The sequence below is a fragment of the Oncorhynchus masou genome, unplaced genomic scaffold (genome assembly GCF_036934945.1).
Source record: "Oncorhynchus masou masou isolate Uvic2021 unplaced genomic scaffold, UVic_Omas_1.1 unplaced_scaffold_1761, whole genome shotgun sequence".
Classification (NCBI taxonomy): Eukaryota; Metazoa; Chordata; class Actinopteri; order Salmoniformes; family Salmonidae; genus Oncorhynchus; species Oncorhynchus masou.
The window spans coordinates 66,912-94,620 of record NW_027007780.1 but is presented as its reverse complement, the minus strand read 5'-3'; the positions used below and the strand labels follow the sequence as shown (position 1 = coordinate 94,620).

General features: G+C 46.2%; 1 protein-coding gene across 1 annotated transcript; it reads left to right on the top strand.

Moving 5' to 3' along the window:
- Nucleotides 1–87: 87 nt before the first annotated feature.
- On the top strand, nucleotides 88–27,560 carry LOC135532190 (epidermal growth factor receptor kinase substrate 8-like). Its single transcript, XM_064959797.1, has 4 exons — nucleotides 88–183; nucleotides 8,289–8,472; nucleotides 13,278–13,410; nucleotides 26,779–27,560. Exons 1-4 carry the CDS (start codon nucleotides 144–146, stop codon nucleotides 26,869–26,871), a joined length of 450 nt encoding a protein of 149 aa, XP_064815869.1. The 5' UTR covers nucleotides 88–143; the 3' UTR covers nucleotides 26,872–27,560.
- The last annotated feature ends 149 nt before the right edge of the window (nucleotides 27,561–27,709 follow it).

Below are 27,709 nucleotides of genomic sequence, written 5' to 3'. Positions count from 1 at the left end.
TCCCCACGTCCCCACACCCCTCCCTCCTGCCCCGCCACGTCTCCCCACCTCCCCTGCCCCCCGTCGAACCCCCCCCCCCCCAGCACGGTGAGCAGACAGAGCAGCAACACCTCCAGCGACTCCGCATCCCAGCCAGCGTCACCATGAGAGACCACCCAAACCAGAGACCCCCGCCAGTCAACCGTACCACCTTCTTCCCTCTGTAGAGGGTTTTTGGTGTCTGTGTTCCCCTGTCTAATGGGTGTCTGTGTACTGTAGCTAGTGGAGGCATGGGTGTCTGTGTACTGTCCTAATGGGTGTGTACTTCCAATGGGTGTCTGTGTACTGTCTACGTCTAATGATTCTAATGGGTGTCTGTGTACTCTGTAGGGTGTTTGTACAGTTAATGGGTGTCTGTGTACCCTGTCTAATGGGTGTCTGTGTACTGTAATGTTAATGGGTGTCTGTGTACTGTCTAATGGGTGTCTGTCTGTCTAATGGGTGTCTGTGTACTGTCTAATGGGTGTCTGTGTACTGTACTGTCTAATGGGTGTCTGTGTAACTGTCTAATGGGTGTCTGTGTACTGTCTAATGGGTGTCTGTGTACTGTCTAATGGGTGTCTGTGTACTCTAATGGGTGTCTGTGTACTGTACTGTCTAATGGGTGTCTTGTGTACTGTCATCTGAACTGTCATGTTCTGTGTACACTGTCTAATGGGTGTCTGTGTACTGTACTGTCAATGGGTGTCTGTGGTACTTCATGGGTGTCTGTGTACTGTCTAATGGGTGTACACCACCTTGTCTAATGGGTGTCTGTGTACTGTACTGTCTAATGGGTGTCTGTGTAACTGTCTAATGGGTGTCTGTGTACTGTACTGTCTAATGGGTGTCTGTGTACTGTCTAATGGGTGTCTGTGTACTTCAATGGGTGTCTGTGTAACCACTGTCTAATGGGTGTCTGTGTACTGTACTGTCAATGGGTGTCTGTGTACTTGTCTAATGGGTGTTGTGTACTGTACTGTCTAATGGGTGTCTGTGTACTGTACTGTCTAATGGGTGTCTGTCTTACTGTCTAATGGGTGTCTGTGTACTGTCTAATGTGTCTGTGTACTGTACTGTCTAATGGGTGTCTGTGTACTGTACTGTCTAATGGGTGTCTGTGTAAATGGGTGTCTGTGTACTGTACTGTCTAATGGGTGTCTGTGTACTGTCTAATGGGTGTCTGTGTACTGTCTAATGGGTGTCTGTGTACTGTACTGTCTAATGGGTGTCTGTGTTTTAATGGGTGTCCATTCTGTGTACCTGTCTAATGGGTGTCTGTGTACTGTACTGTCTAATGGGTGTCTGTGTACTGTACTGTCTAATGGGTGTCTGTGTACTGTCTAATGGGTGTCTGTGTACTGTACTGTCTAATGGGTGTCTGTGTAACTGTCTAATGGGTGTCTGCTTACTGTCTAATGGGTGTCTGTGTATTAGCCCAATGGGTGTCTGATGTACTGTCTAATGGGTGTCTGTGTACTGTACTGTCTAATGGGTGTCTGTGTACTGTACTGTCTAATGGGTGTCTGTGTACTCTGTCTAATGGGTGTTTTACTGATTACTGTATAATATGTCTAATGGGTGTCTTGTACCCTGTCTAATTTGTCTCCTAATTTACTGTACTGTCTAATGGGTGTCTGTGTATGTCTAATTGTACTGTCTAATGGGTGTCTGTGTACTAATGGGTGTCTGTGTACTGTCTAATGGGTGTCTGTGTACTGTACTGTCTAATGGGTGTCTGTGTACTGTACTGTCTAATGGGTGTCTGTGTACTGTGGGTGTCTGTGTACTGTCCTCTGTGTACTGTCTAATGGGTGTCTGTGTACTGTACTGTCTAATGGGTGTCTGTGTACTGTACTGTCTAATGGGTGTCTGTGTACTGTACTGTCTAATGGGTGTCTGTGTACTGTACTGTCTAATGGGTGTCTGTGTACTGTCTAATGGGTGTCTGTGTACTGTACTGTCTAATGGGTGTCTGTGTAACCTAATGGGTGTCTGTGTAGTACTGTCTAATGCCTGTGTACTGTACTGTCTAATGGGTGTCTGTGTACTGTACTGTCTAATGGGTGTCTGTGTACTGTACTAATGGGTGTCTGTGTACACCTAATGGGTGTCTGTGTAACTGTCTAATGGGTGTCTGTGTACTGTCCTAATGGGTGTCTGTGTACTGTAGGGTGTCTGTGTACTGTACTGTCTAATGGGTGTCTGTGTACTGTCTAATGGGTGTCTGTGTAGACTGTCTATGGATCTGTGTACCCTAATGGGTGTCTGTGTACTGTACTGTCTAATGGGTGTCTGTGTACTGTACTGTCTAATGGGTGTCTGTGTACTGTACTGTCTAATGGGTGTCTGTGTAACCCTGTGTACTGTCTAACTGTGTACTGTACTGTCTAATGGGTGTCTGTGTACTGTACTGTCTAATGGGTGTCTGTGTACTGTACTGTCTAATGGGTGTCTGTGTACTGTACTGTCTAATGGGTGTCTGTGTACCTGTCTAATGGGTGTCTGTGTACTGTACTGTCTAATGGGTGTCTGTGTGTACTGTCTAATGGGTGTCTGTGTACTGTCTAATGGGTGTCTGTGTACTGTACTGTCTAATGGGTTCTGTGACTACTGTCTAATGGGTGTCTGTGTACTGTACTGTCTAATGGGTGTCTGTGTACTGTACTGTCTAATGGGTGTCTGTGTACTGTCTAATGGGTGTCTGTGTACCTGTCTAATGGGTGTCTGTGTACTGTACTGTCTAATGGTGTCTGTGTACAAATGGGTGTCTGTGTACTGTACTGTCTAATGGGTGTCTGTGTACTGTACTGTCTAATGGGTGTCTGGCACTGTCTAATGGGTGTCTGTGTACTGTCTAATGGGTGTCTGTTACCTGTCTAATGGGTGTCTGTGTACTGTCTGTCTAATGGGTGTCTGTGTACTGTACTGTCTAATGGGTGTCTGTGTAACTGTCTAATGGGTGTCTGTTACTGTAACTGTACTTGTCTAATGGGTGTCTGTGTACTGTAAAATGTCTAATGGGTGTCTGTGTACTGTACTGTCTAATGGGTGTCTGTGTAAATGGGTGTCTTTACTTACTGTCTAATGGGTGTCTGTGTACTGTACTGTCTAATGGGTGTCTGTGTAGAGTCTAATGGGTGTCTGGACTGTACTGTCTAATGGGTGTCTGTGTACAGAATGGGTGTCTGTGTACTGTCTAATGGGTGTCTGCACTGTCTAATGGGTGTCTGTGTACTGTACTGTCTAATGGGTGTCTGTGTACTGTACTAATGGGTGTCTGTGTACTGTACGTCTAATGGGTGTCTGTGTACTGTCTAGGCTGTGTACTGTACTGTCTAATGGGTGTCTGTGTACTGTACTGTCTAATGGGTGTCTGTGTACCAATGGGTGTCTGTGTACAGTCTAATGGGTGTCTGTGTACTGTACTGTCTAATGGGTGTCCTGTCTAGGGTGTCTGTGTAACAGTCTAATGGGTGTCTGTGTACTGTACTGTCTAATGGGTGTCTGTGTACTGTCTAAACTGTCTAATGGGTGTCTGTGTACTGTACTGTCTAATGGGTGTCTGTGTACTGTACTGTCTAATGGGTGTCTGTGTACTGTCTAATGGGTGTCTGTGTACTGTACTGTCTAATCCCCTGTGTACTGCCCTGTGTACTGTACTGTCTAATGGGTGTCCCTAATGGGTGTCTGTGTACTGTCTAATGGGTGTCTGTGTACCCTGTCTAATGGGTGTCTGTGTACTGTCTAATGGGTGTCTGTGTACTGTACTGTCTAATGGGTGTCTGTGTACGCCTAATGGGTGTCTACCCCTGTGTACTGTACTGTCTAATGGGTGTCTGTGTACTGTACTGTCTAATGGGTGTCTGTGTACTGTACTGTCTAATGGGTGTCTGTGTACTGTACTGTCTAATGGGTGTCTGTGTACTGTACTGTCTAATGGGTGTCTGTGTACCTGTCTAATGGGTGTCTGTGTACTGTCCCTGTGTACTGTACTGTCTAATGGGTGTCTGTGTAGTACTGTCTAATGGGTGTCTGTGTACTGTCTAGGGTGTCTGTGTACTGCAGTCAATGGGTGTCTGTGTACCTCCAATGGGTGTCTGTGTACTCTAATGGGTGTCTGTGTACTGTACTGTCTAATGGGTGTCTGTGTACTGTCAGGGTGTCTGTGTAGCTGTCTAATGGGTGTCTGTGTACTGTACTGTCTAATGGGTGTCTGTGTACTGTCTAATGGGTGTCTGTGTACTGTCTAATGGGTGTCTGTGTACTGTACTGTCTAATGGGTGTCTGTGTACCCCTGTCTAATGGGTGTCTGTGTACTGTCAATGGGTGTCTGTGTACTGTAAGGGTGTCTGTGTACACTGTCTAATGGGTGTCTGTGTACTGTCTAATGGGTGTCTGTGTACTGTACTGTCTAATGGGTGTCTGTGTACTGTCTAATGTGTCTGTGTACTGTACTGTCTAATGGGTGTCTGTGTACTGTAATGGGTGTCTGTGTCTAATGGGTGTCTGTGTACTGTACTGTCTAATGGGTGTCTGTGTACTGTCTAATGGGTGTCTGTGTACTGTACTGTCTAATGGGTGTCTGTGTACTGTCTAATGGGTGTCTGTGTACTGTCTAATGGGTGTCTGTGTACTGTACTGTCTAATGGGTGTCTGTGTACTGTCTAATGGGTGTCTGTGTACTGTCTAATGGGTGTCTGTGTACTGTCTAATGGGTGTCTGTGTACTGTACTGTCTAATGGGTGTCTGTGTACTGTACTGTCTAATGGGTGTCTGTGTACTGTACTGTCTAATGGGTGTCTGTGTACTGTACTGTCTAATGGGTGTCTGTGTACTGTAATGTCTAATGGGTGTCTGTGTACTGTCTAATGGGTGTCTGTGTACTGTACTGTCTAATGGGTGTCTGTGTACTGTACTGTCTAATGGGTGTCTGTGTACTGTAATGGGTGTCTGTGTACTAATGTCTAATGGTGTCTGTGTACTGTACTGTCTAATGGGTGTCTGTGTACTGTACTGTCTAATGGGTGTCTGTGTACTGTAATGTCTAATGGGTGTCTGTGTACTGTACTGTCTAATGGGTGTCTGTGTACTGTCTAATGGGTGTCTGTGTACTGTACTGTCTAATGGGTGTCTGTGTACTCTAATGGGTGTCTGTGTACTGTCTAATGGGTGTCTGTGTACTGTCTAATGGGTGTCTGTGTACTGTCTGTCTAATGGGTGTCTGTGTACTGTACTGTCTAATGGGTGTCTGTGTACTGTACTGTCTAATGGGTGTCTGTGTACTGTCTAATGGGTGTCTGTGTACTGTACTGTCTAATGGGTGTCTGTGTACTGTACTGTCTAATGGGTGTCTGTGTACTGTACTGTCTAATGGGTGTCTAATGGGTGTCTGTGTACTGTACTGTCTGTGTAATGTCTAATGGGTGTCTGTGTACTGTCTAATGGGTGTCTGTGTACTGTCTGTCTAATGGGTGTCTGTGTACTGTACTGTCTAATGGGTGTCTGTGTACTGTACTGTCTAATGGGTGTCTGTGTACTGTACTGTCTAATGGGTGTCTGTGTACTGTCTAATGGGTGTCTGTGTACTGTCTAATGGGTGTCTGTGTACTGTCTAATGGGTGTCTGTGTACTGTCTAATGGGTGTCTGTGTACTGTCTAATGGGTGTCTGTGTACTGTACTGTCTAATGGGTGTCTGTGTACTGTCTAATGGGTGTCTGTGTACTGTACTGTCTAATGGGTGTCTGTGTACTGTCTAATGGGTGTCTGTGTACTGTCTAATGGGTGTCTGTCTAATGGGTGTCTGTGTACTGTCTAATGGGTGTCTGTGTACTACTGTCTAATGGGTGTCTGTGTACTGTCTAATGGGTGTCTGTGTACTGTGGGTGTCTGTGTACTGTACTGTCTAATGGGTGTCTGTGTACTGTACTGTCTAATGGGTGTCTGTGTACTGTACTGTCTAATGGGTGTCTGTGTACTGTCTAATGGGTGTCTGTGTACTGTCTAATGGGTGTCTGTGTACTGTACTGTCTAATGGGTGTCTGTGTACTGTCTAATGGGTGTCTGTGTACTGTACTGTCTAATGGGTGTCTGTGTACTGTAATGGGTGTCTGTCTAATGGGTGTCTGTGTACTGTACTGTCTAATGGGTGTCTGTGTACTGTCTAATGGGTGTCTGTGTCTGTGTACTGTACTGTCTAATGGGTGTCTGTGTACTGTACTGTCTAATGGGTGTCTGTGTACTGTACTGTCTAATGGGTGTCTGTGTACTGTACTGTAATGGGTGTCTGTACTGTCTAATGGGTGTCTGTGTACTGTACTGTCTAATGGGTGTCTGTGTACTGTACTGTCTAATGGGTGTCTGTGTACTGTACTGTCTAATGGGTGTCTGTGTACTGTCTAATGGGTGTCTGTGTACTGTAATGGGTGTCTGTGTACTGTAATGGGTGTCTGTGTACTGTACTGTCTAATGGGTGTCTGTGTACTGTACTGTCTAATGGGTGTCTGTGTACTGTCTAATGGGTGTCTGTGTACTGTACTGTCTAATGGGTGTCTGTGTACTGTACTGTCTAATGGGTGTCTGTGTACTGTGTCTGTACTGTCTAATGGGTGTCTGTGTACTGTGTCTAATGGGTGTCTGTGTACTGTACTGTCTAATGGGTGTCTGTGTACTAATGGGTGTCTGTGTACTGTACTGTCTAATGGGTGTCTGTGTACTGTCTAATGGGTGTCTGTGTACTGTCTAATGGGTGTCTGTGTACTGTCTAATGGGTGTCTGTGTACTGTACTGTCTAATGGGTGTCTGTGTACTGTCTAATGGGTGTCTGTGTACTGTACTGTCTAATGGGTGTCTGTGTACTGTCTAATGGGTGTCTGTGTACTGTCTAATGGGTGTCTGTGTACTGTCTAATGGGTGTCTGTGTACTGTACTGTCTAATGGGTGTCTGTGTACTGTAATGTAATGGGTGTCTGTGTACTGTCTAATGGGTGTCTGTGTACTGTCTAATGGGTGTCTGTGTACTGTACTGTCTAATGGGTGTCTGTGTACTGTCTAATGGGTGTCTGTGTACTGTCTAATGGGTGTCTGTGTACTGTACTGTCTAATGGGTGTCTGTGTACTGTCTCCAGATGGCTGACGGTGGGCAGGGTTAATATCAGGAGTCTGGATTAGTGTCAGGGGTCAGGGTTTAGGTGGTATGGTTAATGTTGTGTCCTGTAGGGAGGAGGGTCAGGGGTCAAGGTTAGGGTTTAGGTGGTATGGTTAATGTTGTGTCCTGTAGGGAGGAGGGTCAGAGGTCAGGGTTGGGGTTTAGGTGGTATGGTTAATGTTGTGTCCTGTAGGGAGGAGGGTCAGGGGTCAGGGTTGGGGTTTAGGTGGTATGGTTAATGTTGTGTCCTGTAGGGAGGAGGGTCAGGGTTCAGGGTTAGGGTTTAGGTGGTATGGTTAATGTTGTGTCCTGTAGGGAGGAGGGTCAGGGGTCAGGGTTGGGGTTTAGGTGGTATGGTTAATGTTGTGTCCTGTAGGGAGGAGGGTCAGGGGTCAGGGTTGGGGTTTAGGTGGTATGGTTAATGTTGTGTCCTGTAGGGAGGGGGTCAGGGGTCAGGGTTAGGGTTTAGGTGGTATGGTTAATGTTGTGTCCTGTAGGGAGGAGGGTCAGGGGTCAGGGTTAGGGTTTAGGTGGTATGGTTAATGTTGTGTCCTGTAGGGAGGAGGGTCAGAGGTCAGGGTTGGGGTTTAGGTGGTATGGTTAATGTTGTGTCCTGTAGGGAGGAGGGTCAGGGTCAGGGTTAGGGTTTAGGTGGTATGGTTAATGTTGTGTCCTGTAGGGAGGAGGTCCAACATGGAGGAGGGTCAGAGGTCAGGGTTGGGGTTTAGGTGGTATGGTTAATGTTGTGTCCTGTAGGGAGGAGGGTCAGGGTTCAGGGTTAGGGTTTAGGTGGTATGGTTAATGTTGTGTCCTGTAGGGAGGAGGGTCGGAGGTCAGGGTTAGGGTTTAGGTGGTATGGTTAATGTTGTGTCCTGTAGGGAGGAGGGTCAGAGGTCAGGGTTGGGGTTTAGGTGGTATGGTTAATGTTGTGTCCTGTAGGGAGGAGGGTCAGGGTTCAGGGTTAGGGTTTAGGTGGTATGGTTAATGTTGTGTCCTGTAGGGAGGAGGGTCAGGGTTCAGGGTTAGGGTTTAGGTGGTATGGTTAATGTTGTGTCCTGTAGGGAGGAGGGTCAGAGGTCAGGGTTGGGGTTTAGGTGGTATGGTTAATGTTGTGTTCTGTAGGGAGGAAGTCCAACATGGAGGAGGTTCAGGACGAGTTGATGCACCGCCTCACCTTGGGTCGAAGCGCCAACAAGAAGTTTGCTGTTCCTGCTCGCAGCACCTCCCTCCCGTCCGTCAACGTCACGTACGACTCCTCCCCTGACGAGGTCAAGGCCTGGCTGCAGCTGAAGGGGTTCAGCTCTGTGTACGTCATTTAACATACACTACCGTTCAACAGTTTGGGGTCACTTAGAAATGTCCTTGTTTTCCATGCAAACTTACAAGAAATTAGTTGCAAAATGAATTGGAAATATAGTCAAGATCTGGACAAGGTTATAAATAATGATTTTTTAAATTGAAATAATAATTGTGTCCTTCAAAACTTTGCTTTCGTCAAAGAATCCATTTGCAGCAATTACAGCCTTGCAGACCTTTGGCATTCTAGTTGTCAATTGGTCGAGGTGATCTGAAGAGATTTCACCCCATGCTTCCTGAAGCTCCTCCCACCCGTTGGATTGGCTTGATGGACACTTCTTATGTACCATACGGTCAGGCTGCTCCCACAACAGCTCAATAGGGTTGGGATCCGGTGACTGTGCTGGCCACTCCATTATAGACAGAATACCAGCTGACTGCTTCTTCCTTAAATAGTTATTGCATAATTTGGAGCTGTGTTTTGGATCATTGTCCTGTTGTAGGAGGAAATTGGCTCCAATTAAGCGCCGTCCACAGGGTATGACATGGGGTGGCAAAATGGAGTGATAGCCTTCCTTCTTTAAGATCCCTTTGACCCTGTACACATCTCCCACTTTACCACCCCCAGACCATCACATTGCCTCCACCTCCACCAGACCATCACATTGCCTCCACCTCCACCAGACCATCACATTGCCTCCACCTCCCCCAGACCATCACATTGCCTCCACCTCCACCAGACCATCACATTGCCTCCACCAGACCATCACATTGCCTCCACCAGACCATCACATTGCCTCCACCTCCCCCAGACCATCACATTGCCTCCACCTCCACCAGACCATCACATTGCCTCCACCTCCACCAGACCATCACATTGCCTCCACCTCCCCCAGACCATCACATTGCCTCCACCTCCACCAGACCATCACATTGCCTCCACCTCCACCAGACCATCACATTGCCTCCACCTCCCCCAGACCATCACATTGCCTCCATCTCCACCAGACCATCACATTGCCTCCATCTCCACCAGACCATCACATTGCCTCCACCTCCCCCAGACCATCACATTGCCTCCACCTCCACCAGACCATCACATTGCCTCCACCTCCACCAGACCATCACATTGACTCCACCTCCACCAGACCATCACATTGCCTCCACCTCCACCAGACCATCACATTGCCTCCACCATCCATTGCCTCCACCTCCCCCAGACCATCACATTGCCTCCACCTCCCCCAGACCATCACATTGCCTCCACCTCCACCAGACCATCACATTGCCTCCACCAGACCATCACATTGCCTCCACCAGACCATCACATTGCCTCCACCAGACCATCACATTGCCTCCACCTCCCCCAGACCATCACATTGCCTCCACCTCCACCAGACCATCACATTGCCTCCACCTCCACCAGACCATCACATTGCCTCCACCTCCACCAGACCATCACATTGCCTCCACCTCCACCAGACCATCACATTGCCTCCACCTCCCCCAGACCATCACATTGCCTCCACCTCCCCCAGACCATCACATTGCCTCCACCTCCACCAGACCATCACATTGCCTCCACCAGACCATCACATTGCCTCCACCAGACCATCACATTGCCTCCACCTCCAACAGACCATCACATTGCCTCCACCTCCACCAGACAATCACATTGCCTCCACCTCCACCAGACCATCACATTGCCTCCACCAGACCATCACATTGCCTCCACCAGACCATCACATTGCCTCCACCTCCAACAGACCATCACATTGCCTCCACCTCCCCCAGACCATCACATTGCCTCCACCTCCACCAGACCATCACATTGCCTCCACCTCCACCAGACCATCACATTGCCTCCACCTCCACCAGACCATCACATTGCCTCCACCTCCACCAGACCATCACATTGCCTCCACCTCCCCCAGACCATCACATTGCCTCCACCTCCCCCAGACCATCACATTGCCTCCACCTCCACCAGACCATCACATTGCCTCCACCAGACCATCACATTGCCTCCACCAGACCATCACATTGCCTCCACCTCCAACAGACCATCACATTGCCTCCACCTCCCCAGACCATCACATTGCCTCCACCTCCACCAGACCATCACATTGCCTCCACCTCCACCAGACCATCACATTGCCTCCACCTCCACCAGACCATCACATTGCCTCCACCTCCACCAGACCATCACATTGCCTCCACCTCCACCAGACCATCACATTGCCTCCACCTCCACCAGACAATCACATTGCCTCCACCTCCACCAGACCATCACATTGCCTCCACCTCCACCAGACCATCACATTGCCTCCACCTCCACCAGACCATCACATTGCCTCCACCTCCACCAGACCATCACATTGCCTCCACCTCCCCCAGACCATCACATTGCCTCCACCTCCCCCAGACCATCACATTGCCTCCACCTCCACCAGACCATCACATTGCCTCCACCTCCACCAGACCATCACATTGCCTCCACCAGACCATCACATTGCCTCCACCAGACCATCATATTGCCTCCACCAGGCTTGACAGATGGTTCACTCCTCCAGCATCTGTTCATTTTTTTTCTGCGTCTCACGAATGTTCTTCTTTGTGATCCGAACACCTCAAACTTAGATTCGTCTGTCCATAACACTTTTTTCCAATCTTCCTCTGTCCAGTGTCTGTGTTCTTTTGCCCATCTTAATATTTTATTTTTATTGGCCAGTCTGAGAGTCGCCAGAGTCGCCTCTTCACTGTTGACATTGAGACTGGTGTTTTGCGGGTACTATTTAATGAAGCTGCCAGTTGAGGACTTGTGAGGCGTCTGTTTCTCAAACTAGACACTCTAATGTACTTGTCCTCTTGCTCAGTTGTGCACTGGGGCCTCCCACTCCTCTTTCTATTCTGGTCAGGGCCAGTTTGCGCTGTTCTGTGAAGGGACTAGTACACATCGTTGTATGAGATCTTCTGTTTCTCGCATGGAATAGCCTTCATTTCTCAGAACAAGAATAGACTGATGAGTTTCAGAAGAAAGTTCTTTATTTCTGACCATTTTGAGCCTGTAATCTAACCCACAAATGCTGATGCTCCAGATACTTAACTAGTCTAAAGAAGGCCAGTTGTATTGCTTCTTTAATCAGGACAATAGTTTTCAGCTGTGCTAACGCAATTGCAAAAGGGTTTTCTAATGATCAATTAGCCTTTTAAAATGATAAACTTGGATTAGCTAACACAACGTGCCATTGAAACACAGGAGTGATGGTTGCTGATAATGGGTCTCTGTACGCCTATGTAGATATTCCATGAAAAATCAGCCGTTTCGTGCTACAATAGTCATTTACTATATTAACTCTTGATACTCCCCATCCCGGATCCGGGATCGTGAATAAAGCCTCAGGCTCATTAGCATAACGCAACGTTAACGATTTCTGAAAATCGCAAATAAAATGAAAATAATGCGCCTGCTCTCAAAGCTTAGCCTTTTCTTAACAACACTGTCATCTCAGATTTTCAAAATATGCTTTTGAACCATAGCAAATCAATAATTTGTGTAAGAGTATTGCAAGCTAGCTTAGCATTTTGCGTAGCATTTAGCACGCAACATTTTCACAAAAACCAGATAACCAAATAAATAAAATCATTTACCTTTGAAGAGCTCCGGATGTTTTCAATGAGGAGACTCTCTGTTACATAGCAAATGTTCAATTTTTCGTGAAAGAATCTTTGTGTAGGAGAAATCGCTCCGTTTTGTACATCACATTTGGCTACCGAAACGAACCGAAAATTCAGTCACCAAAACGTCAAACTTTTTCCGAATTAACTCCATAATATCGACCGAAACATGGCAAACGTTGTTTAGAATCAATCCTCAAGGTGTTTTTTCACATATCTCTTCATTGATATGCAGTTCGTGGAAGCCTGCTTTCCCCTCAGAATCGCATGGAAAAATACCAGCAGCTGAAAATGATGCACCAATTTCGACGGAGGACACCGGGCGGACACCTGGAAAATGTAGTCTCTTATGGTCAATCTTCCAATGATATGCCTACAAATACGTCACAATGCTGCAGACACCTTGGGGAAACGACAGAAAGGGCAGGCTCATTCCTCTCACATTCACAGCCATATAAGGAGACAATGGAAAACGGAGCCTAAAAAATCCTGCTGATTTCCTGGTTGCCGTTTCATCTTGGTTTTGCCTGTAGCTCCCGTTCTAGGGCACCCACAGACAATATCTTTGCAGTTCTGGAAAATTCAGTGTTTTCTTTCCAAAGCTATCAATTATATGCATAGTCGAGCATCTTTTTGTGACAAAATATCTTGTTTAAAACGGGAACGTTTTTCATCCAAAAATGAAATTGCGCCCCCAGAGTTTCAAGAGTTAACAATGTCCACACTGTATTTCTGATCAATTTGATGTTATTTTAATGGACCAAAATTCAACTTTCTTTCAAAAACAAGGACATTTCTAAGTGACCCCAAACTTTTGAAGTGTATATGTATATAATATCATCCATATATCTATATGAGAATACATCCTATAGTATGGTATAGTACTGATACCTCCTCTCCTGACGAGCTCAAGGCCTGGCTACAGCTGAAGGGATTCAACTCGTTGTCACACTGGACATATAGAAATATTAGTTCTATCTGACTATGTGGAGTTGACTGCTGGTGTCCCCCAAGGTTCTATTCTGGGTCCTGTGCTTTTCACTATTTAAATGAATGAGCTCAACTCTGGTGTGGTGTATGTCTATTTCTATGGTGATGATGACTGCCGTACTCCTGTGCTACTACCCGTCTCTACAGTACCATTACCAGTCTGGGGGTATTAACCGGAGCCCAGCTGTTCTCTCTAAATAAGGAGGAGCTGAAGACGGTGTGTCCAGACGACGGGGCCAGGGTCTTCAGTCAGGTGACCGTCCAGAAGGCTGCTCTGGAGGTGGGTAGTGCTTCTCCTCTTACTAAACCTGATAACACTGAGCCGGCTAACCCTGCAAGCTAGCTGATTAACACTGTTAGACCAGGGATAAAGATACAGTAGCTAGCTGCCTCAAGGCAGAGTGCAGGGTTAAACCTGAACGGAAGGCAGCCAATCATAGCTGCCTCAAGGCAGAGTGCAGGGTTAAACCTGAACGGAAGGCAGCCAATCATAGCTGCCTCAAGGCAGAGTGCAGGGTTAAACCTGAACGGAAGGCAGCCAATCATAGCTGCCTCAAGGCAGAGTGCAGGGTTAAACCTGACCTCATAGCTGCCTCAAGGCAGAGTGCAGGGTTAAACCTGAACGGAAGGCAGCCAATCATAGCTACCTCAAGGCAGAGTGCAGGGTTAAACCTGAACGGAAGGCAGCCAATCATAGCTGCCTCAAGGCAGAGTGCAGGGTTAAACCTGAACGGAAGGCAGCCAATCATAGCTGCCTCAAGGCAGAGTGCAGGGTTAAACCTGAACGGAAGGCAGCCAATCATAGCTGCCTCAAGGCAGAGTGCAGGGTTAAACCTGAATGGAAGGCGGCCAATCATAGCTGCCTCAAGGCAGAGTGCAGGGTTAAACCTGAACGGAAGGCAGCCAATCGCTAACGTGTTTAGCTATCCAAAGTCCAGACTGTTGGGCTAAATGTTTGAACCCAGTGTTGCATTGTGGCTAGTGTAGTTCGGAGGATTCTACTGGCTGGGTGTCTGCTTTAGGGAATCTCTTCTTCTGAGTGTGTTTGATGTAATCACAAAACCTTGAATCTCTTCTTCTGAGTGTGTTTGATGTAATCACAAAACCTTGAATCTCTTCTGCTGAGTGTGTTTGATGTAATCACAAAACCTTGAATCTCTTCTTCTGAGTGTGTTTGATGTAATCACAAAACCTTGAATCTCTTCTGCTGAGTGTGTTTGATGTAATCACAAAACCTTGAATCTCTTCTTCTGAGTGTGTTTGATGTAACCACAGTACCTGCAAACACCTGTGTGTACCTATAAACACCAGTGCTTTCTCTGCATTTTGATGCATTACAGCCTTATTCTAAAATGGATTAAATTAATGTTTTTCCTCGTCAATCTACACACAATAACCCTTAATGACAAAGTGATAAAAAAGTTGTAATTTTTTTATTTTAGCAAATGTATTAAAAATGTTTACCTGATTTACATAAGCATTCAGACCCTATGAGACTCGAAGTTGAGCTCAGATTCATCCTGTTGCCATTGATGATCCTTGAGGTTTCTACAATTTAATTGGAGTCCACGAAACCAAGATTGAACTCTTTGTCCTGAATGCCAAGCGTCATGTCTGGAGGAAATCTGGCACCATCCCTACGGTGAAGCATGGTGGTGGCAGCGTCATGTCTGGAGGAAATCTGGCACCATCCCTACGGTGAAGCATGGTGGTGGCAGCATCATGTCTGGAGGAAATCTGGCACCATCCCTACGGTGAAGCATGGTGGTGGCAGCATCATGTCTGGAGGAAACCTGGCACCATCCCTATGTTGAAGCATGGTGGTGGCAGCATCATGTCTGGAGGAAACCTGGCACCATCCCTACGGTGAAGCATGGTGGTGGCAGCATCATGTCTGGAGGAAAGCTGGCACCATCCCTATGTTGAAGCATGGTGGTGGCAGCGTCATGTCTGGAGGAAATCTGGCACCATCCCTACGGTGAAGCATGGTGGTGGCAGCATCATGCTGTTGTTGTGTCTACTATCATTAACTGAAGACTGATAGTTTTTTATCATATATTCTCTGTAATTACTTACTATGCGATCAACTGATTAATCACGTAACTAATTAACTAGGAAGTCGGGGCACCAAGGAAAAATATTCAGATTACAAAGTTATCATTTCCTAAAATAACTTTTCAGATATTTTTCCTGATCAAGTAGTCTTCGAATTAATGAATTATTTACTGTACCTCCCGTTAGTCTCATTCCAAACGTCGTAAATGGTTGGTTATCTGCACGAATCCAGTCTTCACTATGAGTCATCCATGCACACGTTACTCTCATTCCAAACGTCGTAAATTGTTGGTTATCTGCACGAACCCAGTCTTCACTAAGAGTCATCCATACATCAATTGTCTTAAATCATTTATTTATTATTACAGTGCCTTGCGAAAGTATTCGGCCCCCTTGAACTTTGCGACCTTTTGCCACATTTCAGGCTTCAAACATAAAGATATAAAACTGTATTTTTTTGTGAAGAATCAACAACAAGTGGGACACAATCATGAAGTGGAACGACATTTATTGGATATTTCAAACTTTTTTAACAAGTCAAAAACTGAAAAATTGGGCGTGCAAAATTATTCAGCCCCCTTAAGTTAATACTTTTGTAGCGCCACCTTTTGCTGCGATTACAGCTGTAAGTCGCTTGGGGTATGTCTCTATCAGTTTTGCACATCGAGAGACATTTTTTCCCATTCCTCCTTGCAAAACAGCTCGTGCTCAGTGAGGTTGGATGGAGAGCATTTGTGAACAGCAGTTTTCAGTTCTTTCCATAGATTCTCGATTGGATTCAGGTCTGGACTTTGACTTGGCCATTCTAACACCTGGATATGTTTATTTTTTAACCATTCCATTGTAGATTTTGCTTTATGTTTTGGATCATTGTCTTGTTGGAAAACAAATCTCCGTCCCAGTCTCAAGTCTTTTGCAGATTCCATCAGGTTTTCTTCCAGAATGGTCCTGTATTTGGCTCCATCCATCTTCCCATCAATTTTAACCATCTTCCCTGTCCCTGCTGAAGAAAAGCAGGCCCAAACCATTGATGCTGCCACCACCATGTTTGACAGTGGGGATCGTGTGTTCAGGGTGATGAGCTGTGTTGCTTTTACGCCAAACAAAACGTTTTGCATTGTTGCCAAAAAGTTCAATTTTGGTTTCATCTGACCAGAGCACCTTCTTCCACATGTTTGGTGTGTCTCCCAGGTGGCTTGTGGCAAACTTTAAACAACACTTTTTATGGATATCTTTAAGAAATGGCTTTCTTCTTGCCACTCTTCCATAAAGGCCAGATTTGTGCAATATACAACTGATTGTTGTCCTATGGACAGAGTCTCCCACCTCAGCTGTAGATCTCTGCAGTTCATCCAGAGCGATCATGGGCCTCTTGGCTGCATCTCTGATCAGTCTTCTCCTTGTATGAGCTGAAAGTTTAGAGGGACGGCCAGGTCTTGGTAGGTTTGCAGTGGTCTGATACTCCTTCCATTTCAATATTATCGATTGCACAGTGCTCCTTGGGATGTTTAAAGCTTGGGAAATCTTTTTGTATCCAAATCCGGCTTTAAACTTCTTCACAACAGTATCTCGGACCTGCCTGGTGTGTTCCTTGTTCTTCATGATGCTCTCTGCGCTTTTAACGGACCTCTGAGACTATCACAGTGCAGGTGCATTTATACAGAGACTTGATTACACACAGGTGGATTGTATTTATCATCATTAGTCATTTAGGTCAACATTGGATCATTCAGAGATCCTCACTGAACCTCTGGAGAGAGTTTGCTGCACTGAAAGTAAAGGGGCTGAATAATTTTGCACGCCCAATTTTTCAGTTTTTGATTTGTTAAAAAAGTTTGAAATATCCAATATATGTAGTTCCACTTCATGATTGTGTCCCACTTGTTGCTGATTCTTCACAAAAAAATACAGTTTTATATCTTTATGTTTGAAGCCTGAAATGTGGCAAAAGGTCGCAAAGATCAAGGGGGCCGAATACTTTCGCAAGGCACTGTAACTAAGTAATTCACAGAAATGCATAAACAAACAAACAAAGGTATACGTAATGATAGGAGAATGTGCCCTAGTGGGCTGAACCGGCATGGCGGCTTGTTGGACAAAGGAGAAGTGGGGGTCGACTAAGAAGTCACTACGGAGTGATAATTATAACAATTGAAATGCTAATCCTTTACACATGAACGCTCACTCATTCAGGAACAATTGCAATCAATATATATATTTACGCTCAGTGTATCGTCTTGATCGCTGGTGAAAAGTATTTATTTTGTGGAGTTGTCCGTCTCTCTCCCTCTCTCCCTGTGTCTTGGTTAGAGGGGATAGTTCAAAGTGACATTAGTTTTAGAATGGATGTTTCGGGCGGTTGTCGTTCTTCGCGTTCAATGATACTGAATTCCTAGCTGCAGACTAGTAATTAATATCAAAGACTTGTTCTCATTCTGTCGGTATCGATAGTCGAAGAGTTTTAACCACGTGGTATGGTTAATAGATTCCGCAACCTTTAGCCATCTAAGCTCGGTCTCGTGATAATTTCTCAAAGTTGAGTTTTATTCTGAATGGCAGAAAAGGGCTGTCCCAGGATGTCTGATCCCAACTGGGCTCAGGGGCGGTCCAGGATGTCTGACCCTAACTGGGCTCAGGGGCGGTCCGGGATGTCTGATCCTAACTGGGCTCAGGGGCGGTCCAGGATGTCTGACCCTAACTGGGCTCAGGGGCGGTCCAGGATGTCTGATCCTAACTGGGCTCAGGGGCGGTCCAGGATGTCTGACCCTAACTGGGCTCAGGGGCGGTCCAGGATGTCTGACCCTAACTGGGCTCAGGGGCGGTCCAGGATGTCTGATCCTAACTGGGCTCAGGGGCGGTCCAGGATGTCTGACCCTAACTGGGCTCAGGGGCGGTCCAGGATGTCTGATCCTAACTGGGCTCAGGGGCGGTCCAGGATGTCTGATCCTAACTGGGCTCAGGGGCGGTCCAGGATGTCTGATCCTAACTGGGCTCAGGGGCGGTCCAGGATGTCTGATCCTAACTGGGCTCAGGGGCGGTCAAGGATGTCTGATCCTAACTGGGCTCAGGGGCGGTCCAGGATGTCTGATCCTAACTGGGCTCAGAGGCGGTCCTCTGATTTAGTTCAAATCCAATTCCCTTTTTGAGTTTTCCTTCATTAAACAGTCCAAAATCACATTGTAAAATTGTGTAAACAGTATCATACTCACTCATTCATCTTATACAACAATTAGATGTAAACCTTATATCTGGGGCTACTATATAAACATCGTTATGTTAATGTGGCCGCACCGTCTCCCATGAGCTTCCCAAGTGGTTCCAAGCGGACCAGTTCGTAGCTGGATTCTTCACCGATCTTTTACACTTTCTCTGGAACATGACATGTGTTCCTACCTCAAGTTCTGTGAGGTGGAAGGATTTCCTTTGTCTCCATGAAAAACTACTCTCTATAACTGTGTGTCCATGAGGTCTTCTCAGGAATTTATGACTTCTGACCACAGCAGCCTAGTTGAAGGAGGCAAGGGGAGGCAGGGAGAGGGGGATGGGCTTGCTATACCCAAAGAGACCAACGTCATGACACTGTGGGGGTGTTTTTCAGCGGCAGGGACTGGGAGACTAGTCAGAACAGAGCAAAGTATAGAGATCCTTGATGAAAACCTTAGGACTTCAGACAGGGGTGAAGGTTTACCTTCCAACAGGACAACGACCCTAAGCACACAGCCAAGACAATGAAGGAGTGGCTTCAGGACTAGTCTCTGAATGTAATCACTGCCAAAGGTGCTTCAACAAAGTACTGAGTAAATGGTCTGAATACTTATGTAAATGTGATATTTCTGTTTTTCTTTTGACATTTGCAAAAAAAAATCTAAAAAACTGTTTTTGCTTTGTCATTATGGGGTATCGTGTGTAGATTGATTGATGAGGAGAAAACATCTTTAATCCGTTTTAGAATAAGGCTGTAACGTAACAAAATGTGGAAAAAGTCAAGGGGTCTGAATACTTTCCGAATGCACTGTTTACAGGTACATTCAAGTGTTTGCAGGTACATACAGGTGTTTGCAGGTATATACAGGTCTTTGCAGGTACATACAGGTGTTTACAGGTACATACAGGTCTTTGCAGGTACATTCAAGTGTTTACAGGTACATACAGGTCTTTACAGGTACATACAGGTGTTTACAGGTACATACAGGTATTTGCAGGTACATACAGGTCTTTACAGGTACATACAGGTGTTTACAGGTACATACAGGTGTTTACAGGTACATACAGGTCTTTACAGGTACATACAGGTCTTTACAGGTACATACAGGTGTTTACAGGTACATACAGGTGTTTACAGGTACATACAGGTGTTTACAGGTACATACAGGTGTTTACAGGTACATACAGGTGTTTGCAGGTACATACAGGTCTTTACAGGTACATACAGGAGTTTGCAGGTACATACATGTCTTTACAGGTACATAAAGCTCTTTACAGGTACATACAGGTGTTTGCAGTTACATACAGGTCTTTAAAGGTACATACAGGTGTTTACAGGTACATACAGGTGTTTACAGGTACATACAGGTGTTTGCAGGTACATACAGGTGTTTACAGGTACATACATGTCTTTACAGGTACATACAGGTCTTTACAGGTACATACAGGTCTTTACAGGTACATACAGGTGTTTACAGGTACATACAGGTCTTTACAGGTCTTTACAGGTACATACAGGTGTTTACAGGTCTTTACAGGTACATACAGGTCTTTACAGGTACATACAGGTCTTTACAGGTACATACAGGTGTTTACAGGTACATACAGGTGTTTACAGGTACATACAGGTGTTTACAGGTACATACAGGTCTTTACAGGTACATACAGGTCTTTACAGGTACATACAGGTGTTTACAGGTACATACAGGTGTTTGCAGGTACATACATGTCTTTACAGGTACATACAGGTCTTTACAGGTACATACAGGTCTTTACAGGTACATACAGGTGTTTGCAGGTACATACAGGTCTTTACAGGTACATACAGGTGTTTACAGGTACATACAGGTGTTTACAGGTACATACAGGTCTTTACAGGTACATACAGGTCTTTACAGGTACATACAGGTGTTTACAGGGGTACAGGTGTTTACAGGTTACAGGTGTTTACAGGTACATACAGGTGTTTGCAGGTACATACAGGTGTTTACAGGTGCATACAGGTGTTTACAGGTACATACAGGTGTTTACAGGTACATACAGGTGTTTACTTTAAAGCTTTGGCAAGGTGTGGTTTCTGTCTGGTCTCTGTCCTCCTGCAGGTCTTCTTCTGACCACTGCAGTCTTCAGACTCTAAACTCTCACTAAGGTATTGTTCCACTAGATCGGTTGTTCTAGGCTCTACTCTGTTGGCCAGCGTTCATGTAGTCAAGGCTCTCTTCTGTTCAGGACTTCTGCACACCTGTCTCATTAGGCTAACACACCTCATTGGTGTTTACAGGTGGACATCAGGTGTTTTACAGGTACATACAGGTCTTTACAGGACTTCTCCACACCTGTCTCATTAGGCTAACACACCTCATTGGTCTGTGGACTTCTGCACACCTGTCTCACTAGACTAACACACCTCATTGGTCTGTGGACTTCTCCACACCTGTCTCATTAGGCTAACACACCTCATTGGTCTGTGGACTTCTGCACACGTGTCTCACTAGACTAACACACCTCATTGGTCTGTGTTCTAAATCCAATCCACCACTTAGACAATCCAGGTACATACAGGTGTTTACACAATCTTACAGGTACATACAGGTGTTTACAGGTAAGGTGTGGTTTCTGTCTGGTCTCTGTCCAATCCTGCAGGTCTTCTTCTGACCACTGCAGTGTGCAGGTTAAGATAACACACAGTATGTCTTGTATCAACTGCTCACACTAAATGTTGTGAAGCTGGCCAGCAGATGGAAGCTAAAAACCGAGATTCCCCTTCCTAGATAACCACCATGGCTATACCCTCCTCCTGGTCCCCTTCCTAGATAACCACCATGGCTATACCCTCCTCCTGGTCTCCTTCCTAGATAACCACCATGGCTATACCCTCCTCCCGGTCTCCTTCCTAGATAACCACCATGGCTATACCCTCCTCCTGGTCTCCTTCCTAGATAACCACCATGGCTATACCCTCCTCCTGGTCTCCTTCCTAGATAACCACCATGGCTATACCCTCCTCCTGGTCTCCTTCCTAGATAACCACCATGGCTATACCCTCCTCCTGGTCTCCTTCCTAGATAACCACCATGGCTATACCCTCCTCCTGGTCTCCTTCCTAGATAACCACCATGGCTATACCCTCCTCCTGGTCTCCTTCCTAGATAACCACCATGGCTATACCCTCCTCCTGGTCTCCTTCCTAGATAACCACCATGGCTATACCCTCCTCCTGGTCTCCTTCCTAGATAACCACCATGGCTATACCCTCCTCCTGGTCTCCTTCCTAGATAACCACCATGGCTATACCCTCCTCCCCGTCTCCTTCCTAGATAACCACCATGGCTATACCCTCCTCCTGGTCTCCTTCCTAGATAACCACCATGGCTATACCCTCCTCCCGGTCTCCTTCCTAGATAACCACCATGGCTATACCCTCCTCCTGGTCTCCTTCCTAGATAACCACCATGGCTATACCCTCCTCCTGGTCTCCTTCCTAGATAACCACCATGGCTATACCCTCCTCCCGGTCTCCTCCTGTCTGTAAGCGTTGCCATCCCTCACCTCTCACCATGTAACTGCACTGCCATGGAGAATCATATCATACCATATCACTACTAGGCAAAGGGAGACTTTAACCCTGAGTTGGAATATCAATTAGATGTCAGGTCTGTTTCTACCTGAACTACAGTAGATGTCAGGTCTGTTTCTTCCTGAACTACAGTAGATGTCAGGTCTGTTTCTTCCTGAACTACAGTAGATGTCAGGTCTGTTTCTACCTGAACTACAGTAGATGTCAGGTCTGTTTCTACCTGAACTACAGTAGATGTCAGGTCTGTTTCTTCCTGAACTACAGTAGATGTCAGGTCTGTTTCTTCCTGAACTACAGTAGATGTCAGGTCTGTTTCTTCCTGAACTACAGTAGATGTCAGGTCTGTTTCTTCCTGAACTACAGTAGATGTCAGGTCTGTTTCTTCCTGAACTACAGTAGATGTCAGGTCTGTTTCTTCCTGAACTACAGTAGATGTCAGGTCTGTTTCTTCCTGAACTACAGTAGAGTGTTCTACTACTAATGGAACTACAGGTCAGTTTAGAACAGGTTGAGTGTGATACTACTAATGGAACTACAGGTCAGTTTAGAACAGGTTGAGTGTTCTACTACTAATGGTGTTTAGACTACTAATGGAACTACAGGTCAGTTTAGAACAGGTTGAGTGTGATACTACTAATGGAACTACAGGTCAGTTTAGAACAGGTTGAGTGTGATACTACTAATGGAACTACAGGTCAGTTTGTTACAGGTTGAGTGTGATACTACTAATGGAACTACAGGTCAGTTTATAACAGGTTGAGTGTGATACTACTAATGGAACTACAGGTCAGTTTAGAACAGGTTGAGTGTGATACTACTAATGGGTCAGTTTAGAACAGGTTGAGTGTGATACTACTAATGTAACTACAGGTCAGTTTAGAACAGGTTGAGTGTTATACTACTAATGGAACTACAGGTCAGTTTGTTACAGGTTGAGTGTGATACTACTAATGGAACTACAGGTCAGTTTAGAACAGGTTGAGTGTGATACTACTAATGGAACTACAGGTCAGTTTGTTACAGGTTGAGTGTGATACTACTAATGGAACTACAGGTCAGTTTATAACAGGTTGAGTGTGATACTACTAATGGAACTCTAGGTCAGTTTAGAACAGGTTGAGTGTGATACTACTAATGGAACTACAGGTCAGTTTAGAACAGGTTGAGTGTTATACTACTAATGGAACTACAGGTCAGTTTGTTACAGGTTGAGTGTGATACTACTAATGTAACGACAGGTCAGTTTAGAACAGGTTGAGTGTAATGTGTTATACTACTAATGGAACTACAGGTCAGTTTGTTACAGGTTGAGTGTTATACTACTAATGGAACTACAGGTCAGTTTGTTACAGGTTGAGTGTGATACTACTAATGTAACGACAGGTCAGTTTATAACAGGTTGAGTGTAATGTGTTATACTACTAATGGAACTACAGGTCAGTTTATAACAGGTTGAGTGAGTCTGCCTGAAGGAAATGTAGGTATTTGTGGATCATCTCTGAAAACACAAGGTTTATTCCAGCGCTGGTGCTGAGTACGATGTTGTCCGGCTGGTTCTCAGTCTAAAGGTCAGTAGGTCTGCAGGACAACAGCTCTCTCAGGCCAGAGCTAACAAAGCCTACTGTCTGACCGGCTACAGGATTCTTCCACCAGACTGTCATCTACATTCACTAACAGTTTCCCTGTAACTGCCCAGCTGGTGAGGCTTCTCCCCTGACGCTCATCTACATTCACTAACAGTTTCCCTGTAACTGCCCAGCTGGTGAGGCTTCTCCCCTGATGCTCATCTACATTCACTAACAGTTTCCCCTGTAACTGCCCAGCTGGTGAGGCTTCTCCCCTGATGCTCATCTACATTCACTAACAGTTTCCCCTGTAACTGCCCAGCTAGTGAGGCTTCTCCCCTGATGCTCATCTACATTCACTAACAGTTTCCCTGTAACTGCCCAGCTAGTGAGGCTTCTCCCCTGATGCTCATCTACATTCACTAACAGTTTTCCCTGTAACTGCCCAGCTGGTGAGGCTTCTCCCCTGATGCTCATCTACATTCACTAACAGTTTCCCTGTAACTGCCCAGCTGGTGAGGCTTCTCCCCTGATGCTCATCTACATTCACTAACAGTTTCCCCTGTAACTGCCCAGCTAGTGAGGCTTCTCCCCTGATGCTCATCTACATTCACTAACAGTTTTCCCTGTAACTGCCCAGCTGGTGAGGCTTCTCCCCTGATGCTCATCTACATTCACTAACAGTTTCCCCTGTAACTGCCCAGCTAGTGAGGCTTCTCCCCTGACGCTCATCTACATTCACTAACAGTTTCCCCTGTAACTGCCCAGCTAGTGAGGCTTCTCCCCTGATGCTCATCTACATTCACTAACAGTTTTCCCTGTAACTGCCCAGCTGGTGAGGCTTCTCCCCTGATGCTCATCTACATTCACTAACAGTTTCCCCTGTAACTGCCCAGCTTTTCTCCCTGATGCTCATCTACATTCCCAGCTGTAACTGCCCAGCTGGTGAGGCTTCTCCCCTGATGCTCATCTACATTCACTAACAGTTTCCCTGTAACTGCCCAGCTGGTGAGGCTTCTCCCCTGATGCTCATCTACATTCACTAACAGTTTCCCCTGTAACTGCCCAGCTGGTGAGGCTTCTCCCCTGACGCTCATCTACATTCACTAACAGTTTCCCCTGTAACTGCCCAGCTGGTGAGGCTTCTCCCCTGATGCTCATCTAGTGGATTCGTAGAGTTATAAACACTAGAATGGTTTCTAGAGAGACCTCACTACTGTTTTCAACTCTATGATTCAGCCCAGCTGGTGAGGCTTCTCCCCTGATGCTCATCTAGTGGATTCGTAGAGTTATAAACACTAGAATGGTTTCTAGAGAGACCTCACTACTGTTTTCAACTCTATGATTCAGCCCTGCTGGTGAGGCTTCTCCCCTGATGCTCATCTAGTGGATTCGTAGAGTTATAAACACTAGAATGGTTTCTAGAGAGACCTCACTACTGTTTTCAACTCTATGATTCAGCCCAGCTGGTGAGGCTTCTCCCCTGATGCTCATCTAGTGGATTCGTAGAGTTATAAACACTAGAATGGTTTCTAGAGAGACCTCACTACTGTTTTCAACTCTATGATTCAGCCCAGCTGGTGAGGCTTCTCCCCTGATGCTCATCTAGTGGATTCGTAGAGTTATAAACACTAGAATGGTTTCTAGAGAGACCTCACTACTGTTTTCAACTCTATGATTCAGCCCAGCTGGTGAGGCTTCTCCCCTTGATGCTCATCTAGTGGATTCGTAGAGTTATAAACACTAGAATGGTTTCTAGAGAGACCTCACTACTGTTTTCAACTCTATGATTCAGCCCTGCTGTGATGAATACGGACATTATTTAGTTCCGTAGTGTTCCCCTGTGGGAGACATCTCTACTGACTCTAACCTCCTTTCTCTGATATCTCTTTCTCTCTCTATATCCCCCCTCTCTCTCCTTTTCTCTCTCTATATCCCCCTCTCTCTCCTTTTCTCTCTCTATATCCCCCCTCTCTCTCCTTTTCTCTCTCTATATCCCCCCTCTCTCTCCTCTTTCTCTATATCCCCCCTTTCTCTCTCTATATCCCCCTTTCTCTCTCTATATCCCCCTTTCTCTCTCTATATCCCCCTTTCTCTCTCTATATCCCCCCTTTCTCTCTATATCCCCCCTTTCTCTCTATATATCCCCCTTTCTCTCTCTATATCCCCCTTTCTCTCTCTATATCCCCCTTTCTCTCTCTATATCCCCCTTTCTCTCTATATCCCCCCTTTCTCTCTCTATATCCCACCCTTCTCTCTCTATCCCCCCTTTCTCTCTCTATATCCCCCTTCTCTCCCATTCTCTCTCTATATCCCCCTTCTCTCCCTTTCTCTCTCTCTATCCCCCTCTCTCCCCCTTTCTCTCTATATCCTCCCTTTCTCTCCCTTTCTCTCTATATCCCCCTTTCTCTCCCTTTCTCTCTCTATATCCCCCTTTCTCTCTCTATATCCCCCTTTCTCTCCCTTTCTCTCTCTATATCCCCCTTCTCTCCCATTCTCTCTCTATATCCCCCTTTCTCTCTCTCTATCCCCCCTCTCTCCCCCTTTCTCTCTATATCCTCCCTTCCTCTCCCTTTCTCTCTCTATATCCCCCTTTCTCTCCCTTTCTCTCTCTATATCCTCCCTTCCTCTCCCTTTCTCTCTCTATATCCCCCTTTCTCTCCCTTTCTCTCTCTATATCCCCCTTTCTCTCCCTTTCTCTCTCTATATCCCCCCTTTCTGTCTATATATCCCCTTTTCTCTCTCTATATACCCCCTTTCTCTCCCTCTCTCTCTCTCCCCCTCCCTCCCTCCCTCCGTTCCTCCCCCGCTCTCTCTCCCTATATACCCTCCATCCCTCCCTCATCCATCCCCCTCTCTATCTCTCCCTAAATCCCCCTCTCCCCCTCTCCATCTCTCCCTATATCCCTCCCTCCGTCCCCCTCTCTCTCTCCCTATATCCTCTCTCTCCCCCTCCCTCCGTCCCCCTCTCTCTCTCCCTATATCCTCTCTCTCCCCCTCCCTCCGTCCCCCTCTCTCTCTCTCCCTATATCCCCCTCCCTCCGTCCCCCTCTCTATCTCTCCCTATATCCCTCCCTCCATCCCACTCTCCACCCCCCCCCCTCCATCTCTCCCTATATCCCTCCGTCCCCTTCTCTATCTCCCCCTATATCCCCCTCCCTCCCTCTCTATCTCCCCCTATATCCCTCTCCCTCCCTCTCTATCTCCCCCTATCTCCCCCTCCCTCCCTCTCTATCTCCCCCTCCAGAGGAGTTCAGGGGCAGAGCTGCAGGAGATCATGCGGAGGCGTCAGGAGAAGCTGTCGGTCACAGCCTGTGACTCAGGGGTGGGAGTCATCTGACGAGTGCAGCAGCCACTGAACCCTCCGGGCCTCGCCCACCTCCCTCGTGACCACGCCCCTTTACGTTGTCACGGTTTCTGTTTCCAGGACGCCACGGAGCGCGCCCGGTTCGCTGAGATCCTGAGACGACGTCAGCAGCTTCTGGAGCAGTCACCTTAGTAGCGAAGCAACACCAGACAGACAGACTGGAGGGGTCAACATGGACACAGAGTGAGCATCCCAGCTGGGGATGCCTGATGACCTGTGGATTTATACACTTTCACTTCAATGAACTATTGTTTCTGATTCAAATGTGTCCGTTATGTCTTGCACAGGATGCTGGGAAAAATAGAAGGAGAAAATAGTTTCAACCTACACCTCATTGGACCAGAGTTGTCCTAGTTACAGGTGGGGGTGTGTAGGATAACACTGGACACAGAATGGATCAGGTGTGGTCTCGACCTACAGACGAAATAGAACCGACCAAAATAACCATCGTCTGTGTATTGATTCTGATCTACAGTATTTCAGTTATGAATGATAAGATGTTTATAATAACCAAATGTTGAATATAATCATTATTGTGTAAATCTTCTGGTTTACTGGTAAAGAGAATAATATTATATTTATGTATATATCCTCTTTTATGTTATGGTAATATGCCAAAATAGTAACTTGACATATAAATGACATTGGTCAAATGAATTTCAGATACAGGTGTTTTCTCTCATAAGGTGCATCAGATCATTTTGACTGTGATAAACATGCTTCCATTGAATCATGTATGTTGTCATCGCCAGTGGTGTAGGGGTGACTGGAGAAGTGGGTCGACTCGCATTATAACGTGGTTCCTTACCAG

What these genes read in the sequence shown, in the direction of transcription:
- LOC135532190 (XM_064959797.1), top strand. Translation starts at nt 144, where the DNA reads ATGAGAGACCACCCAAACCAGAGACCCCCGCCAGTCAACC. An exon ending in CTGAAGGGGTTCAGCTCTGT is followed by an intron (nt 8,473 to 13,277) that starts GTACGTCATTTA and finishes CCGTCTCTACAG; the next exon opens with TACCATTACCAGTCTGGGGG. An exon ending in TCCAGAAGGCTGCTCTGGAG is followed by an intron (nt 13,411 to 26,778) that starts GTGGGTAGTGCT and finishes CTCCCCCTCCAG; the next exon opens with AGGAGTTCAGGGGCAGAGCT.